The sequence below is a fragment of the Tympanuchus pallidicinctus genome, unplaced genomic scaffold (assembly GCF_026119805.1).
Source record: "Tympanuchus pallidicinctus isolate F22 unplaced genomic scaffold, pur_lepc_1.0 scaffold1, whole genome shotgun sequence".
Taxonomy (NCBI): domain Eukaryota; kingdom Metazoa; phylum Chordata; class Aves; order Galliformes; family Phasianidae; genus Tympanuchus; species Tympanuchus pallidicinctus.
The window spans coordinates 74,627,958-74,646,541 of record NW_026294618.1 but is presented as its reverse complement, the minus strand read 5'-3'; the positions used below and the strand labels follow the sequence as shown (position 1 = coordinate 74,646,541).

General features: G+C 35.4%; 1 protein-coding gene across 7 annotated transcripts in view; it reads left to right on the top strand.

The window, feature by feature from the left end:
• The window catches only part of CEP170 (centrosomal protein 170), an 87,305-nt gene that overhangs the window by 29,972 nt on the left and 38,749 nt on the right, over nucleotides 1–18,584 (top strand). For all 7 annotated transcript variants that reach the window (XM_052695664.1, XM_052695655.1, XM_052695649.1 and 4 more), the window contains 6 exons: nucleotides 1,691–1,772; nucleotides 2,352–2,407; nucleotides 2,511–2,673; nucleotides 4,929–5,063; nucleotides 10,763–11,239; nucleotides 13,781–14,427. In XM_052695664.1, coding sequence (XP_052551624.1) covers nucleotides 1,691–1,772; nucleotides 2,352–2,407; nucleotides 2,511–2,673; nucleotides 4,929–5,063; nucleotides 10,763–11,239; nucleotides 13,781–14,427 — 1,560 coding nt within the window. The remainder of the gene's footprint in view (nucleotides 1–1,690; nucleotides 1,773–2,351; nucleotides 2,408–2,510; nucleotides 2,674–4,928; nucleotides 5,064–10,762; nucleotides 11,240–13,780; nucleotides 14,428–18,584) is intronic.

The following is an 18,584-nucleotide window of genomic DNA, read 5'->3' as shown; positions in this document are numbered from 1 at the left end:
CTAAGCCATAAATATTTTATTTGCCTTGAATTTGCCCCAAATTAAGACTTTTTAAGGATTTGGAAAGAGGGTGAGGGAAGTAAATCTAAGGAATGAGGGACTGGTCATGAGTAAGTGATCAGTCGTATTTCTTACAAGGAAGGTGCTATGTTGCTATAAGGCCAGATGTTACATCCTTTTTGGGTAAAAGGAGAAGGATGATTTCAAGAAGGCCAGAAGGGAACAAAAGAAGAATAACTGACTGTAAATTTTAGTTCCTCAGTACTGATTTGAATTCAGTGTTGAAAAACAGTTTAAGGGAAGATGCTGTGCAGAAGGTTTTTGTCAGCTCATATGTTGGACAGATTCTTCAAGGGTCTGAGTGCAGAGTTAATGTCTTTTTTAATTGTAGCCCAATTGCTAGTTTGGTTGGTCGGTTGATTTTTTTTTTTTTTTTTTTTCCCCTGGTGGAAAGATTTTTGTTTCTTTTTCTGTTTCTTTTTTTCTTTTTTTTTTTTTTTTTTTCTTTTTTCCCTGTTGTTACAAGAGCCATTGCCAATTTCAGAATGTTGTGGAGATAACTCAGAATCATAGAATGGCCTGGGTTAAAAAGGACCACAGTGATCATCTACTTTCAATCCCCCTGCCGTGGGCAGGGTCACCAACCACTAGACCAAACATCCGGCCTGGCCTTGAATGCCTCCAGGGATAATATAACTTTGACTAGTAACTTTCTAGAATTTTCTGTAGAGCTTGAGCAATGTAATTTCAAGCTGTGTTTATATTCCCTTTCTTTCTTCCCCCACAGAGATGAAATTGTTTCCCTAATCTTCCAGTTTCCCTTTCTGAGATTCGTTTTGACTTAAATGTGTGTTATTCCTCCTCCTTGCTGCTTCTTACTCCTCCTTGTTGTGTCTCAGGTGTTCTCTTGAAGTTATACCAGGATATTTTTGTGAGTTTCTTGTTTTCAGCCACTAGGATTTCAGGTCCGAATTAATCTGTACTGCCTCTAACAGCCCTCTGCTATGGCTGGTGAAACTGGGCAGTCTTTCAGGTACATCAATTCTTCTTCAAATTGATGAAAGCTTGTCTGATTTCTCCAATTGTTTCCAACAGTGATTTGAAGGAGGGAGGATTAGTTATGGTACAATAAGTGAACTTTCAAAAGGTGTTGTCAAGACTATGGACTTCACCCTACTTTGCTGCTTGCTGGTGTAACGGTGTTATTTTTGCTTACAAATATTGTTATGCTGTTGTTCAGGTGTCACAGTACATGAGTTCTCTACCACTGTTTTTTAGTACATGAGTTCTCTACCACTGCTTTTTGGAGATAATTTGGATGTAATGACTTGGTCCATATTTGTTTTCCTTAAAGTCTTTTTACAACGTAGGTAACTTCCAAACTACCTCAGAACTTGCATATCCGACATGAAATACTGAAAGAAAAGTGTTGCACAAAGGTGATGATAAATCAGTTCTGTTGTCTAATTGAGATTGAAAAAGCAAGCTACAAGAAAAATAATGATGATTAGTGCTAATTTGAGGGAATGTTCCCCAGTGAATCAACAGTGGAAAACTTGCAGTGCTGTAAACTTCTTTCTTTTAAAATTAGTTTAATGATTGATTGTTGGATAGCTTGTTTTGTTTTGTTAGGTTGTTGGCTTTTTTTCAGTTGAAGAGTATCTCTTTCTGTCTTCATTTATTTCTGCAGACATTTGTAAACGATGTGAGGATTCCAGAACAGACATACATCACTCTGAAATTAGAAGATAAACTGAGATTTGGATATGATATCCTTGTCATAAGAGAATGCATGGTGTCCTGATGCACACTTCTCATGAGGAAAATGTAATTGCATTAAATTAAGGGTACTCATTGTATTTGAGAGCTTTAAGCATCTCTCTTTACAACAAAAATGCCCATATCAGAGAAAATTGCTGAATACTGTACCATGATCAGAAATATTGATCAAGTACATCTCATTGTTTCTCACTAAAAGAGACCTTGACTTCCAATTACTGTTTCAAACCTTTACTTCAAACCCTCTTGTTATACCACTTTTGTGTGTCACTTTTGTGTTGCAGAAAAACAATACTTTGAGGAAAATACTCAAAGTATTGCACTGTATGAGGGAAGAAGAAAAAAGTGTAGTGTTACAACATGAAATTTATGTATTCAATGATCTATTTGTAAGTAATAAGTAATTGTGTTGTGCATTTTCTTTTACAAGCGCTACTGTACATTGTAGTCCTAACAGTGATAAATGTGTAGAACAGTTCTTATTGTTGGAATGGCAGAACACGCTGCAGAACTGTTGCCTTTGTAGAAAATCCTCTTGTGAGCAGTGTGTTTTCCTTAGCATTTCCCACATACTAATCTTTTTACTGTTGTCAGAGGAGAGATGAGAGTCCCTGAAGAAGCTCTTAAGGTAACAATGGCCTGTGCCTCAGTGGTGCTCTGTCATTACGGGTTATTGGTAAAAGATTTTTTTTCATTCTTTGAAATTTATTAATTTACTTAATGTCATGTAGCATGAAAAATTTACAAGCCAACTCCAGTTATCCCAGAAATCTTCAGAGGCAGAAGGGTCAAAGCAAACCATCTCCAAAAGCTCAGAGTCCAAAGAGACAGAGTCCACAGCTGAAGTGCACCACAAGACTACTGAAGCACTGAAATCTGAAGAGAAATCCATAGGTAAGGTGCATTTTTGCTGCAGAAGCATGCAAGCTTGAAAGAGACATTTGTTTGCTTCACCAGGGTCTGTGAAATTACACACACGGGTGTTTTGTTTTGTTTTTAAGTCGTGTTAAATTTTAGATATATTATAAGCATAGAATTTTAGAGTCCTTAAGGTTGGAAAAGACCTCTAAGATCACCTAGTCCAACTGCCAACACATCCCCATTATGCCCACTAATCATGTTCCTCACTGCCACTTCTTCATATGTCTTGAATACTTCCCTGGGCAACCTGTTCCAATGCATTTTCACCCTTTTGGAGAAGAAGTTAGAGTGAATGAGAGTAATTAATAACTTTCAGAATAGAATTTCTACCTTTATCATAGATCTACATGTTAAGAAAACACCTAAAACAGTTTTTTAAGTAGCATTCCTTGTTTTTTACATTTCTCTTCCTGACAATTAGAAAGCATTTTTGGCAATAAAGTGAAGGGTTTTTTTTGCAGTTGAGCTGAAGCAGTTTGTATTATTTTTCCACCACCATTCTGAATAATTCTCCTTTTGTGTTTTTTTTTTCTATTTTTTATTTCTTTGTTTTATAGATCATAGCATTCATCATTAGATGTGTCAGGGTAGAACCTAACTGCTCTATTGTGGTATAAAAATGGTAGAGGATGTAGTATGAGATCTTGTTTTTACATCATCTTTTGTATTTATATAGTGTGTCATGGTGGCTTTGCCCAGGCTGTCTTTAAATTCATTGTGTGGCTTGTGTTCATTTAGTAATTTTCTCATTATAATTCCTTGCTGTGTTACCTGTTATCACAGGTAATCACACGAATGAGAAAGGTATTGGAGGGTGCTGTGCATTACATCTGAATCTGATTGGGTCCAATTCCTTAGTTCATGGCTGTTACTGTGCTGGTTAGGTGTAATCCATTCTGGAAAGCCTGCTTTATATAATTCTCTGCACAACCTGTAGGACTCAGTGGTATAACTAATTTTATCTCATCTAGCAACCTATTATGGGTACATAAAGCCTAACCAATACTTCAGTATTCTGATTTAATATTGTTTTTCAGCCTCTTAAATTTTCGTTACGTAGCGCAGTGGATTTTTTTTTTTTCTCCTCAACTTCCCTTTTCTCTTGACTTTTTCAAAAATAACAGTAAAAGTTAATGATTATATTTGACTACAACTGATAAGCTTTTAGGGTATTTATTCTCTCACTGTTGTTGTATGTTTGCAAAGCTGTTCCCATCAAGTTTTTGAGAACAATTCAGTAGAAGTGTAAGGCTGTTTTGAAACAAATAAATAAAATTTTATCTTCAAATCATGCTGAATTTGGCATGACTGTGAAATTTGTACCGAATGTAAGGAATTGCTTTGAATAAGCCCTGAAGAAAAATGCAAAATAAACATTCATGACAGGCAAAGTAATAGGTAACTACCAAGCTACATTTAAGCAGGTCACACACTTTAATATAAAAAACTGTTTAAAGTAACCTCAGGACATCCATATGATACTAAAATCTCAGTATGGTGAATAAACTCTCAGGAGGGAAGGTCGGATCAAAATTAGTCCAATAAGTTATTGTGAAAACAGAAATTTTAATTAAATCAATACCTTTTTTTTTTTTTTTTTTTTTCTTTTAAATTTGACCTCTGGATTTAAATGTGTTTAATCTTGTGTATGCATCCTGTATAATGTTCTTCCTTTATTGGACAGCAGTTTAACTACGGTTTGTTTTAAAAATAATTTTGCTCACTAGTCTTTTACACTTGATAACTTTCAGCACTCTTACGTCTGTCAGCAATTTGGAACCTTGGCAACACTGGGAAATTTTGGTCAGTTTTTCATGCACTGAGTTCAGATTTCAGCAAAAGGTCAATGTGGATAAAAGTGACAGTCTTCTCATAGGAATAGCAGTGAACAGCTTTTAGGAATGTACTGCTGTACTGACAACTTCAAGCTCAATGCAGAAAATAGTGTTTGCAGATATATCAGGGCAACAATAAGAGGTGTCAGCTGCCTTTGCAGAAGTGTTTGTGCCAAAAGTTTTGATCAGGTCATTAGTAAGCCTTTATATTTAGAACTCAGATCACTTATCCAGTCTCTAAATTGGTTTTGTATTTGGGCAAATGCGTGCAACCAATTCACTTCAGCTTCCAGGAGAAATGATCCCAATAAATCGCTCTTTTCTTGTTGCTTGAACCTAAGCAACTCAACTAAACACAAAAGCAATTTCCTCAGTTTTGCACTATTGTTATAGATCTTTCTACCATGCCTCGTGGTACACCTTTATATGGACAGCCAGCCTGGTGGGGTGAGGATGAAGCTGATGAAAAAGGTGGTTGTAAACCAGATAGCAAAGGTGAAGAAAAAATGCATGAGACGGCAGCTTCAGGTAAATCTCTTTTCTCTTTCTTTTCTAATTCTTTTGGGAGCTTTTGCTGCTCAGTAGAGTTTCATGTATTGTGAACTAGACATCTAAATAATGTTATTTTTGGAGGTTTGACAGATAGTTTGCACAGATGAAAGCTTAATAAAATTTACCTTAAAAATTATTCTGCAAGAACCTAGGAATTTCCAGAGAAGTGTTTCAGACGTGTGTCAGTTCTCTAGTATTCAGTACAATTTTTGTCAGTAAATTTAGAAAATATTACCTGAAGTAATGTCTTTTATTTATCAGTTTAGTTAATCTGTCATTTCTCATGCTGAAAATTAGAGATTGCAGTGGGATGTCTTAAGGAAATCGCTTCTGAAAATGTGCTATTTTGTTTTTGTGTTTGAGTCTTGGCTATATAAGGTGGTTTGTGCTTTCTGTCCTGTAATGTAGTAATCTGCATTAGCAGGGATTGCGTCCTGTATTTCATGCAGTAAACATTTGCACAGTCTGAAGTTAAGCTGATAAAGTTTTATTTCCCCATAGTACCGATTTTTTTTTTTTTTTTTGATAGTCTGGCTGTCTGCTTGCAGCACGTGTTGCCAAAACACAGATCTCAATGTCTATAATTAGACCCCTAAATCTATCATCAGGCTTATAAATAGAATAACTTTTTTCTAAAAAAGAGGAATTGAAATGAACTCTAAACATGATGAAATCAAACAAAATTAACATCACTTTAGTAAAATCAATTTCTCTATTGTTTTTTTCACCATAGCTTTTAGTAAACTGTTTCTTATTAGTCTACAGTTCTCAAGATGCAGATAGTAAGCTGTCTGTAAGTAAGCTTAAGATTAGGACTGATAGAGACGAAACTAGGTGAAATAATTTGTTGTGGTGATGGTTTTCTTGAAACAACTTTGTTGCATGTGGAACACGTGCATCATAATGCAGTACTGCAAACTTTCTGTTTGTGTGTATGCTTGTAAAAAGGTTTTCTCTACCATGGATTGTGCAAGGTGTTATTGTGTACTCCAGTGACAGAGGCTTTTTAAGTACGCTGACTCTGAGAGGTGTAGTAGAAATCTTGGGTAGGAAGGTGTTCTTCAAACACTCCCAAGCATTCTTAGGGAATACAATTTTTTTCTTTTTCCACTGGCAATAATAATAATAATGAAATACTAAGACTGTTAGATGGAAAAAAAAAAAAAAAAAAAGAGGGGCAGCGTGTTTGACAGCAGTTAATAAGAATAAGAATCAAGTCCTTGCCTTGAAGTCTTGCCATTGATATACTGGCTATGAAACCTGTGCTCTCTGTCTACCAAAATGGGGGTGGCAAAGTCTATAGTATTTATGATTTTGTTTCTTTGACCATGTATTTAGCAAACTAATATAAAAAAAAACTATGATTAAATCACGAGGCTTCTTGTACTTGCATTTATCTACCAACATTTTAATACAAAATCATGCATGTTATTTACCCCTCTTAAATATGGGCTTATTAGAAAAATAGTATCCTGAAGTCTGTGGTTTTGGTGCAGTACTGTTAACAAGCTATGACACAAGACTCCAGGTTCTACTTAGTAGCTATTTTTACTTTTTCCTTTTTTAAAGTTATTTTTTCATAGACATTATAGCATTAAATGTTTCACATTTTTAATACATTTATCAAGAGATTTTGCAAGGGGATTGCTGGTATTTACCTTCTCAGTCCCCAGACAATAGTTGAATCACTACAGGAGTGTATAAAAAGTACTCTGAACATTTTGACACAATTGTAGAGTTAAGCTTTTCAGGCCTCTTTGGTCTACTTACGTTCCACATAAATTCCATGCAACTTCCATCAAGTTAATTTCCAGCAAGCTAGTTTATATTTTCTTCATGCACAGAAGTCTTACAACATAGGTGAACGTAATCATTAGAAATTGATGTAAAGAAACACTGTAATGAAGGAAAGTAAGAAACTTCACAGACCTTCATGTTTAGATTTTTTTTTTTTTTTGAACTAAACATCAAATTTTAATTTACTAAAAACTTTTCAAAATGGATATGTTTATTCATTTTCTTTATGGGCTTAAAGCACAAGTTTGGTTCACACTTCATATTATAAACTGCCTACGAGAATTCACTGAAGATGAATTCACTTATGTGAATTTTGAAACTTTTTTCACTATCTCAAATCTGTGAAGCCTGATACCATTTTAACAAATTAATCCTATGAATAATCTGCTTCATGCTTTAATGATTTTTTACATGATTATTTCTTGAATAGAAAAGAAGGCATGAATTATAACAGATGGGGCAAGGTTTAATGAGGAGATTCAAATGGGAGATTTGTTTCTGCCAAGCCAACTACAGACAATTAGTCTCTACAGTCTCAAGTTAATAGGCTTATGTCGCCGTTACTGTCTTCCTACCTCAACGGAAGCTCACTAATGGAAGTTATTTGCAAACATCAGGAAAGCCTGGAAAATCTCAAGAAGTTAAAGCCTTTTTTTTTTCTTCTTTTTCTCACACACTTGTTAATCTTATTTAATTATCTATGACCCTGCTAGCCCCGCTTACAATCAATTGCTGCAAAGTTACCTACAGTACGACTATCTTATTTATGCTGCATCTGTTAGGGTTACATGCTAGCGCCAAGTTCCTGGGTAGGTAATTATTAATCTCTCCATTTGTTGTATTCTTAGTTCTTGGAAAAGTGAAAAATACACTTCTGCTGATCTCAGTAGTAGTTGTAGAATTTACAACAATGATGCCTTTACTAGAAACATAAGAAATTATAGAAGTCATGAATTTTAAATGGGCTTTAGGAAACAGAAGTCAATTACGGTTATAGAGCTGTGAAGATTACTATCTTAATTATTTGCTATCTTAATTATATAGTTGAGACTATCTTCTATATCTATATTTGGTTTTATATGTAATTTCTTTCAGCTTGGCTGATGACTTATGAGTTCACTATAAAATGGCTGTGCTTTTGTAATATAAATCTGTAGGTACTTGCAATCATATTTTCAGTGAAAAATTCTGAAGGATGATTTAGCTTAGGATTTCTGTTATTTTTTGTTTCATCCTTGCTTCCAATAGTATTATTGATTAGAATAAACAATGCTTAACTCTATAAAATGTAAGTACTTTGGTCAGAAAACAGTGCTTTTAAGTGATGAATATTAGCTTGTACTTGGAATATTTTTCATAAGATAAATTCTAAGATCCTTTCTAATTTGGAAATTGCTTTATGTTTGTAATCCAGTTTCTTAATTCTTTGGTTAGAGAGAAATATGTTGTCCAGTGTAGTATCTTTGTAAACAAGAATCTCATGAAATTCAGTGAGAAGTGCAAAATCCCGCACCTGGGGAGGAACAGAGGCAGGCACTGGTACATGCTGCAAACCACCCAGCTGGATGGCAGCTTGGTAGAAAAGGACCTGGGGATCCTGGTAGACAGTAAGTTGAATGTGAGCTAGCAACATGCCTTTGCTGGTAAAAAAAGATCGATGGTGTTCTTGGCTACAATAAAAAACATAGCAGCAGCAAGTAAAGAGAGATGATTCTTCCCCTCTTCTCAGCACAGATGAGCCCACACCTGCAGTACTGTGTCCACTTCTGGGGTCTCCCAGTGCAAGAGAAATGTGGAGCTCCTGGAGCAGGTCCAATGAAGGGCTAATCAAATAAGATGATCAAGAGATTGGAGCACCTCTCCTGTGCGGAGAGGCTGAGAGCTGAGACTGTTCAGCCTGGAGAAGAGAAGACTTAGGGAGATGTTATCAATATGTAGAAATATCTAATGTGAAGGTGCAGTGAGCACAGAGCTAGGCTCTTTTCAGTATTGCTCAGTACCCTGGGCAAGAAAGAGGGGAGGTAAGCTGAAACACAAGAAGTTTCCTCTAAACATCAGGAAGCGCTTCTTTGCCGTGCAGGTGACTGAGCACTACTGTTGGCTAACCAGACAGTTTTTAGAGTCTGCCTCCTTGTAGACTTCATATTGCTTTGTCTGCTTCATGCTTCCGTGTGGGGGGAGAAGGGGAAGGGCTGCCATTTCCCAGGATGTGGAGTAGTGAGGTGCTGTTGTAGGGCCTAAAAACTACCCTCCAGAGATGAGGTAACCCAGGGTGGATTAAGAACTGGCAGTGTAGGGACCTGTTTGGAAAGAACATGCATCAGTAAAATGAGATAGCAAAGGGTGTTCTCGGCTTGCAACAGCATGATATAAAAAATATCTTTTGTGTTTGCAGTGGCTACTTTTAGACAAAATGAATTAATCGTGTACCTTCACCAGAGGTACTTTTTCCTGTTGGTATCCAAGCATGGCAATGTATAAAGAATGAATAGAATTTACTATTTGTTATCCCTTAACAACATTCCCCCCGTTTTTATTTATTTTTTTCCAGCTATTATATTATTCCTTATTCATTCTATTTCTCTCTATCAAACTACTATCCTGTATTTCTTAGTTTTTAATATTTTCCTAAACCTTCATGAGAAGCATGTTGGTGAAGAACACAGATGTATTGTATTAAGCTGTCCTGCATATTTGACTCCTTAAACTCCCATTTGTAATATGCATGTTTCCAGTTCTACCTTATTGCATAATAATTTCATACATAAATGTTTATTATGCCAGCTAATATACTGTGACTGTTTTTACCTCCAGAAATCTATTAGTTGCATTCTCATTTATCTTCTTGGCAACCCAAAGTGATTTCTTAAACTTCTTGATTCATGATAAATCACGTAGGAGCTATTCAGTGTTCTTTGCTGGGATCTAACTAGCCATTACTGCTAACATCTCAAGCGTCTGTTGCTTGTTGCACATCTTTACACCTGATACTTTGGCTGGCTTACTGCTTAATGAACTGCAACCAGAAGATTTGTTTTCTTAAAAATACGTTTGTGGATTTTTTTAGCAACTACAAGAAGCTTTAACCTTCTTTCATGCTATACAGTGGAACTTCCCCATGCTTTTTCCATATTCTGCTTTCTTGACCCCGTTAGAGCATGGTTTCATAACATTCTGCATGCTTCCAGCTATTGTTGCTTTTCCTGTTCTACAAACTGGAAACAAATAAAATAAGAGCAGATGATGATAGAGTTTAGCTTGATTCTTGGATTTTACCTTTTGTAGAAACATAAAAGATGCTTGAATTCCAAAATGTTATTCAAGGCTTATTAGGGTTAAAATTTTCAAGTCAGTCTTAATGTTGATCTTGTGTTAGTGTGTGAATTGTTTTTCCAAAGATTTTTATCAAAATTATTCTAGCTCTGCACGAAATGAGATAAAGCCAGATCACTAGCACTTGTTTTAGGGAGACCTTGATCTGATGTTTCTTTAAATAGATCGAAATTGCAGTAGCTATAATCTCAACAATTTCTATCATGTTTTTTGCCTGTTTCCCCTGTTAGTAATAACTCGTGTGACTTTTACATCGTCCAAACATTTTTGGAATGCAGACCTCCTTTGTCAAATTTGAAGTGAGCTTTCTGCTGCTTTAAACTGCTTTACACTCCTTACAGCCAAAGCTTGTGCTGTATTTTCAGTAATGCTTTTCATATGTAATTCTGGAATTATTTTTCCAGAGCTGTGTTGCTCAATCTTCTCCGCAGTCTTACTGTTTAGTCCAAAGGCTACTCAAGTGGCCTTTACAGATATTCAGAAAATTCTTGAAGAACCTGTAGTTCCCAAGTATTGTGAAATCTATCTTTTATTTTTCTTAATAGGATGCAGCACAGATGCCAAGCAAGCTGAGGAGCAATCTGCAGCTGCAAGTGAAGAACTTTATCCTTTCTGTAGGGAGCCAAGTTATTTTGAAATTCCTACAAAAGAATTCCAGCAAACTTCACAGGTAGCAGAGAGCGCTATTCATGAAATTCCAACAAAAGACACCCAAAGTTCCCATGCAGCAAGCGCAGGACATGCTTCCTTTACCATTGAGTTTGATGACAACACACCAGGGAAAGTAACAATCAAAGATCACGTGACAAAATTCACGTCTGAGCAGCGCCACAAGTCAAAGAAGCCTTCTTCCTCCAGTGGTCAGGACCTGCCTGGGCTTCAGACTGTGATGATGGCCGCAGAGAGCAAGGTAGCAGATTGGCTAGCGCAGAACAATCCTCCTAGAATGATCTGGGAGCCACCAGAGGAGGATTCCAAAAGTATTAAGAGTGACGTTCCAGTCTACTTGAAGAGACTGAAAGGTAACGTGAATAATTCCAGCTTTGCTTATTTCTGAGGATAGCAATTCTTCACAAGCATCCAGTCAGTGCATCCCTGAGCCCTTGCAGAGTTCAATGGAAATTACAGATACTCTGAAGGAACACAAGAATTTGTGCTTGGGGAATCTTACTGCACCACTGAGTATTAAAAAGCTGATAGTAAACCAAATCATAAATCGTCTTATAGTAAGTATACTGGTTGGGGATATTCTTATACAGCTAAGTATGGTACAAAAGCAATCATCAGATATTTAAATCATGATTTTGAAGAGAACAAGAAAAAACCCAAGCCTTTAGTTGAAGTTCATGCATCTCACTTTCTCCTGTGAATTGCATTAAAAAGCTGGATTGCTTGATAGAAACAAAGCTCTGAAGTACAAATTATTCAAGTACTCTGAGTACTCTGAAAAAATCACTTGGTGACAAAAAATATATCATACACTTATTCTGATGATATTAATCACGTTTGATGAAGTCAGGCTTGAGTCTGGAGCCTGAAATTAACCAAGAATTTCCTTTTTTTTACTATGCTTTCAGAATTTTTATAGGAATGCTGCTTTTAGATGAAGTTCCAGTTGGCTTCACGTTCATTTACTTCAGACAATGACATTTCAAATAAAGTTAAATTAAACATTAAGTGAAAAGCATACTTTCTTTCAGATCCAACTTAGCAGAATAGAGTAGAAACAGTTTTTCATTTCCAGTCAAAGGGGTTCCACTGAAATTCAAACTTTTAGAATAAAAGTTCTGAGGAAATTTTTCAAGTTATTCTCTGTCATTTTCTGTTTTTACTTTCAGAAGGTTAACTCTGCTACTCAAACTTTATTAATTCTGTAGTACTATCGTTTTTAACTCTTAAAGTAGCTGGGATTTTGTACAGTGAGTTTTCTCTTATTGATCTAAAGGCTGTATATTAAGGCCAACTCTTCCAAAATACACTAAAAAATAACATTTTCAAAACAGAATTGCATGAGTGCGATACCATTAAAATAATGGCATGAAAGTTCTTCTAGAGGGTACCACAGAGCATTCATTGATCGTCATGACATTGTTGGAACAATTTTGTTTATGAGGCCTTAGCCTTTTCCTGGCAGCAGAATCTCCTGGATGTTTGATTTTTATTTTTATTTTTTATTTATTTTTTTGCTTAGGAAAGTGTAAGTTACAGGTTGCATTTGGCCCTAACACATATCTGAATTTTGGAATCTTTGGGGATCTGTTCATATTCTTACTCTTTACTTCTGCTTTGATCAAAAGGCTACAAAATGTATCTAGCTTTGAAAGTTTGATTTTAAAAAGAAGTGGAAAATTCTTTCTCATTTTTCTCCTCAACTTTTTCCTACAGTACCTTGTACTGAATTCACACTGCAAGAATTGCTATAAGACTTTCACTGTGATGTTGATATGTATTGTTACTATACTGATGTATTGTCCATTTTCTTAGTCACTGTACAAATAAGAGGTCTCTTGCCAAAGAAATGCAGTAAAGACTTCAGTTGTGTATTCAGTGCTGTTAACCTGCTACATAAGGTTTCCCCACGTACAGTTATCATTTAAAAGGACAGTAGCTGAGTGTTCTTATGATGCATGTGGGAAAACCTTCTAAAGCTATTCTTTTAAGAGGGGGGAAAAATAATCACTTGTACATTCTATGTATACATGAGTAAGTCTCAATCCAAAAGAATTTAAAGATAACAAAACTGTTTCTTTACAGGAATTGCAGTAAAACTTAAGGTGTAGGCTACTTCATTGTACATGAAATGAAGTTGCTGAAAGTCAAATGTGACGTAATGTGTATGAGTACAGTCTTCCATACATTTTTCAGGCATTATTGCTAAATAGATTTAAATATGTGTGTATATCCGATTTATGAAATGTGTTACTCACAGATCACAAAGTAGTTTGAGGAATGAATAATTAATAACAGCCATTTTGCATACATATGTCAGATGGTGTGAGGAATGAATGATAGAATAATTCACTGCTCTTCTTGGAAAGAGTAATAAAGAATTAATTCAAATTTTCTGTAGATTTTTCTCATGATAAACTGTTATTGTAATTGTCTAAGGAAAAGACAGTCTAACCACATAAATTGTGATTTGACAGATATTCTCACCTACCAGAATGATTACCTTAGGTTTTTCTTTTTCCTTTTAACTCTACCAAGAATGTTTCAATAATTCAATTGGCTGTGTAATAGAGTTAATTCAATTGGGAAACACGCTGTTTCCTTACTGCTTTACAGCTAGTAAAATGCTACCTTTTGTAAATCATTGATAAGTATTTGCAGATTAAAATACTGATGAAAAGGATAATTTGAATGTACTGATATTATTGTTCAGCCTATGTATAAGCAGCAGCTGTATAAGATTTGCAGCTGCAGAGAAGTGTTTGATTCTACACAGAAAGTCAATTTGCAGTTCTTCCTTTGTTTACCAGTTTCTTTTGTATATGTTGAGGGTTTGTTTGTTTGTTTGTTTGTATAGTTTCATACTACTATATCTTGTTTTGCTTTGGTTGTAGGGAATAAGCATGATGATGGTACACAAAGTGATTCAGAAAATGCCGGTGCCCACAGGCATTACAGTAAGCGAGCAGCACTTGAAGAACACTTGAGGCACCACCATGCAGAGTTGAAAAAGTCGCACCAGAAAGTTCATTCCACAGAAAAGCAGCAAGAGCAAGCTGGTGTGAATCAGACTGCTTTTATGATTGAGTTTTTTGATGAGGACCATCCTCGAAAGAGGCGTTCTTACTCTTTTTCTCAGAATGTAGGAGCTCTGTGCTCAGAATCCCCATCTCCAACACCTCACGTGCGAGCTGAAAGAGCAAAACCTACATCAGGAGAGAAAGCTGCCCCTTCGTGTGTGCAAGGTAGTTCATCACATCATAGAGCAGCACACAGTGTTCATGCAAAACTTTTAAAACAAAGATCAGAAGATCCCTCTGCTGCTTTACCTGTCTTTCAAGCTGCGTTGTTAAGGAGTTCAGGAAGCCTTGGCCATAGGCCTAGTCAGAACCAGGAGATGGACAAAAAGTTGAAAAGCCAACATATTTCTGCTGCTACTGAGAAGGACAATGAGGATGATCAGAGTGACAAAGGTACTTACACTATTGAGTTGGAAAATCCCAATTCTGAAGAAATGGAAGCCCGTAAAATGATTGACAAGGTGAGAAACCTGAAGTGTGTAGGGATGCTAAAGTGGTGCATGTTGTGTGGGCAGCAGTCTACCTGTTCAATTCTACTTACTTAAAGCTACTGCAGTATTGTAAGTTTACCAGCTATTGTATAATGTTTGCATACAGAATATCTTAAAAGCAGAAGCAGGCATTTGACTAAAAATTATTCCTATGTGATACTGTTGTTCTTTTAGTTTGCTAGTTTTAGTATGTTTTCAAAATGTTAAATATTGCCAAAATACTAAAGAACAATATTAAATGAGCTGGTATTTTTAAGAAGTATTTGATTACAATTGTCTCATGTGGAAATACTCAATTGTTCTTAAAATCTGTTGTCTCTGCAGTTTTTGGCAGATAGGCTTAGGAGCCTTGTGGTGAAGAAATAACTTTTGCTTATAGGGAAAAATAAACATAAAAATAGAAGTAACTTTATTTGAATTCAAATGGAAGATATGAATAGGAGAATCCACATTTAATCATTAGTCTTAACTGACTCACGAGCAGATTTTTTTTTTCCTTTTACTGTCATGTCTTCCTAAATAGCCCAATGTAATGGGATGCTGGCATCCAGTTTTGGCTTGTTTAACAGAAAATTCATTACTTATTATGGAGTTATTAAGAATTGTTTCTGTGTTTCTATAATTTTTTTTTTCAGGGCTGAACAAATGCATTACTGCTTTTAGTTTTGGCTAAAGTTTAAAAAGATTAGATTAATTCACTGAATAGAGACACATTCACTTACTTTCTGTTACAAAACTTCAATTGCTATTGCAAAACAAAAATTTGTAACTCCAGCTTCTAGTCAGTGAAGTTATACAACAGGATTTATTTGAAAAGTATAGGAAAAAGGAAAAAAAAACTTGGAAATTGATAATTTAAGTACAAGACAATATTGTAAATACTATCTGATGTTTAATGAGATTTCAAATAATTTTTGGTCTTTAGTATCTCTTTGTGATATATGTGGTCAGGTTTCTTTTTTTTGAAATATCTGCAGTTACAGATTCAGGGACAGGAGGTGAAGATAAACATTAAGGATGATAATGAAGCATTAGTTTATACTTGTAGTATTGTATAAAAAGCTTTTGGATATCATAAATACTTCTTAGTGCTAACCTAGAAAGCTACATCATTAGACATTAAAGATTTAGAATGAAGGAAAGCAGAGACGTTCCTTGAGGTGTCCTTTATCTTTTCACTTTTATTTAAGGCTCCGTTCACAGATACTGGATATTGGATGTAGGCCTTCCTGAACAATTCTGTGCTTGGTAGTATAAAAGTAGCACGATGCTATTTTTATGCAGTGCAGAAAAACAGCCACTGCAGAAAATCAAAATCAAAGGGAGATCAAAATTTATCTACAGTTTCGCTCAGCTTTGCTTCCCTTCCATTTTTAAATTGCAAATGCTGAGGATTCTTATACTTTCCTAATAAAAGGTGGATAAGTGTGGAATAAAACAAGGACTTATGCTAGTTTGTTGACTGCTGTGCTGCTCTCTTGACTATTTAAGTGAATAGTTGGTATGCATTTAATCAATAGTTCCAGCTGAACCTCTCTTTCTGAGTTGAGGCTTCAGTCTTTTCTGAGCAGCCTGGTAGATTGACAATCTGTTTTTCTTTTTTCTTAAACACTTTAAAACTTGGCATATAAAAAGAGAATGTGAGAAAGATAAAAAAAAGTAATCTTTCTACGTAGCATAATAGTAATAACATTAATAATAACATAAGTAAGCTTTCTACCTAACAAAGAAAAACTTTTTACTGAAATACTTTTCCCAAAGAGATGGGTAGAATCATTTATTTGCAATGATGACTGTCTTGGAGTGAATAGACTGCAGCTTGTCTAGAATAAATGGCTCAAGAAAATAAATATATTGAGGCATGGACCTTTTACGACTTGCAACACCATAGAAATTTGTGAAAATGAAGATTAGGCAAGATTTAAGATCTGCCAGGCAAGGTCACTGCAATGAAAGCAAAATGTATAAATGTGTTCAAAGCCTGAAATGTGTGGGAAAAGAGAAATTTGTTAAAGTTTTTGCATATTAACAACTTCTTTTTTCAAGAGATTTGATTTTAGGACACAAAAAAAAAAACAAAACAGAGCTTAAGGTGATGAGTAACTAGATTTCAGATTTAAACATTTATATGTAAATATAATATCTCTGTATAAACTGTATATGCCTATTTAACTCGTATATATCAATTAATTTCCATTTTTATATCAGCCATTGTAGGAACTGATGCAATTAGCTAATCTTCCAGGAATGCTATAATTATTTCTTCTGTGCTGTCATTTGAGCTTTCTCAGTGTGAATAAGCATCACTGATGTGTGGCCAGCTTTGAATGATTAGAAATAGTGTGTCAGTTCTCTCAAAACAAAAACCTTGAAGAGTAAGTTTAAAAAAATAGAGCAATGTTGAATTTTATACGGGTTAAGCTATGTTATTAAGAGGAAACACAGAAACAGTCATAAGATTTCAGTTTTTTCTATTTTAGAATATACTGATACAAAGAGCACAGTAACACTGTTTGATAGAACAAACTCTCAGCTACAGAACACTAGTTTTCAACATAATCACCTCCATTAGCTGTGCATTTTCACCAGTGATGAACAAGAGTCTGCATGCTGTGCTTGTAAGAATAGGCACCAGTGCAAGTGATCTGTTGTCACCACTGCTGAAATGCACCACCACTGCCTCGCTGTGCTCACATCCATTGTCGATGAATGTCAGTGGGTGCACTATTTTCAGCATGGAGGAATTTCATCCCACACCTTTGCTTCATACATACTTCCATGTCAGATGTCATTCTTTCAGACTGCCCCTCTTGCCACCTGTCGCACAGCAACAGCATGTAATGGAATATTGATGGGAAGGTTCAACTTCTACTGCCATATGACCAACGTCTGCCTAGAGGGCCAACATAATAGAACAGGTGGCACTACTTTGGTAGCAACTCTTATTTTGCTCTGAATTGTAAACTATGTATGTTTTACAATTAAAAAAATGGAACGTGTCAGATAAGAAATGTTCGTGAACCATACAAAAGGTAAGTCAGTGGATGAAGGAATTAAGAATGAAGCTTCTGCAGTTTGTCTTCCTATTTGTTAATGGAATTATCAGGGCAGTGAGTTTCATGTTCTTAATAAATCAAAATATCAGTATTAAATTTTAATAAGTGAGAATGGATATATTTGGAATATTAAGGATTTTCATGCAGGACTGCCGTAAATGAGAAGCGGCTCAATGAGTTGTGTGCAGGCTCTTAAAGGGTTTTTAGAGTATAAGAAGAGTATTTTTTTATTTGTGTAGGTTTGGGTTTTCTAGGATTTAACTATAGCAGAGTATGCCTGGGAGGAGAATGAACAGAATAAAGGTTATACGTCTGTTTTGAATCTCAACAGCTGTGCTAAACAGGGTATCTGGAATTCTTTAGCAAATTGTGCATATGGAGACATTGGCCTTGGATAAAATTTTCTTTTGTTCTCATTGATTACTTCAGTTATTTTATATAGTTGATTATAAACCACAGGTAGAATATACATCAAATACTGTTCTGCTGACTCAATCATTAGATCCTTTTTCTTCTGTATAAATCTGGAATAGCTGTTGTGATAGTTTAGGAGATGACACAGAGCTGATGTTGATAGTGACCCCAGGTTTTCCATTTTCATTTTCTACATCTTTCATCTTTCTGTTTATGATAAAACTTATGTTTTGGTTGTTTCTTTTTTTTCCCCCACTATACGTGTAAGTGGGCATTACAATAAATTGAATTTCCTTATTCATTTTGCTCTTGGGGTTTGTCTGCTCATACTCTGTTATGTTACTGGTTAAAGCTGCATTCTTCAAGGACTGCTCTGTATTTCTCCTTGCTGAGCTAGGACTTCTTAATGAGAGAGTCTTTATTGCTTTTGCGTTGCAAGCAGTAATGAAACTGCTTAATATCAGATTATTTAACATGCAAGGCGACTTTGGAGGGCAGTCATAGACAAATAGCCTGAGGTATCGTCGTCTGTAGTAACTTCTCAAAAAATATATTTTGAACAGCTTAATTTTTGACTGCATAATTTTCCATAGGTGTTTTTTCTTGTTGTGTCCTTTAAGTGTGCAGAAAGCTTGCTTGCTGGATCTTGTCTTGTCT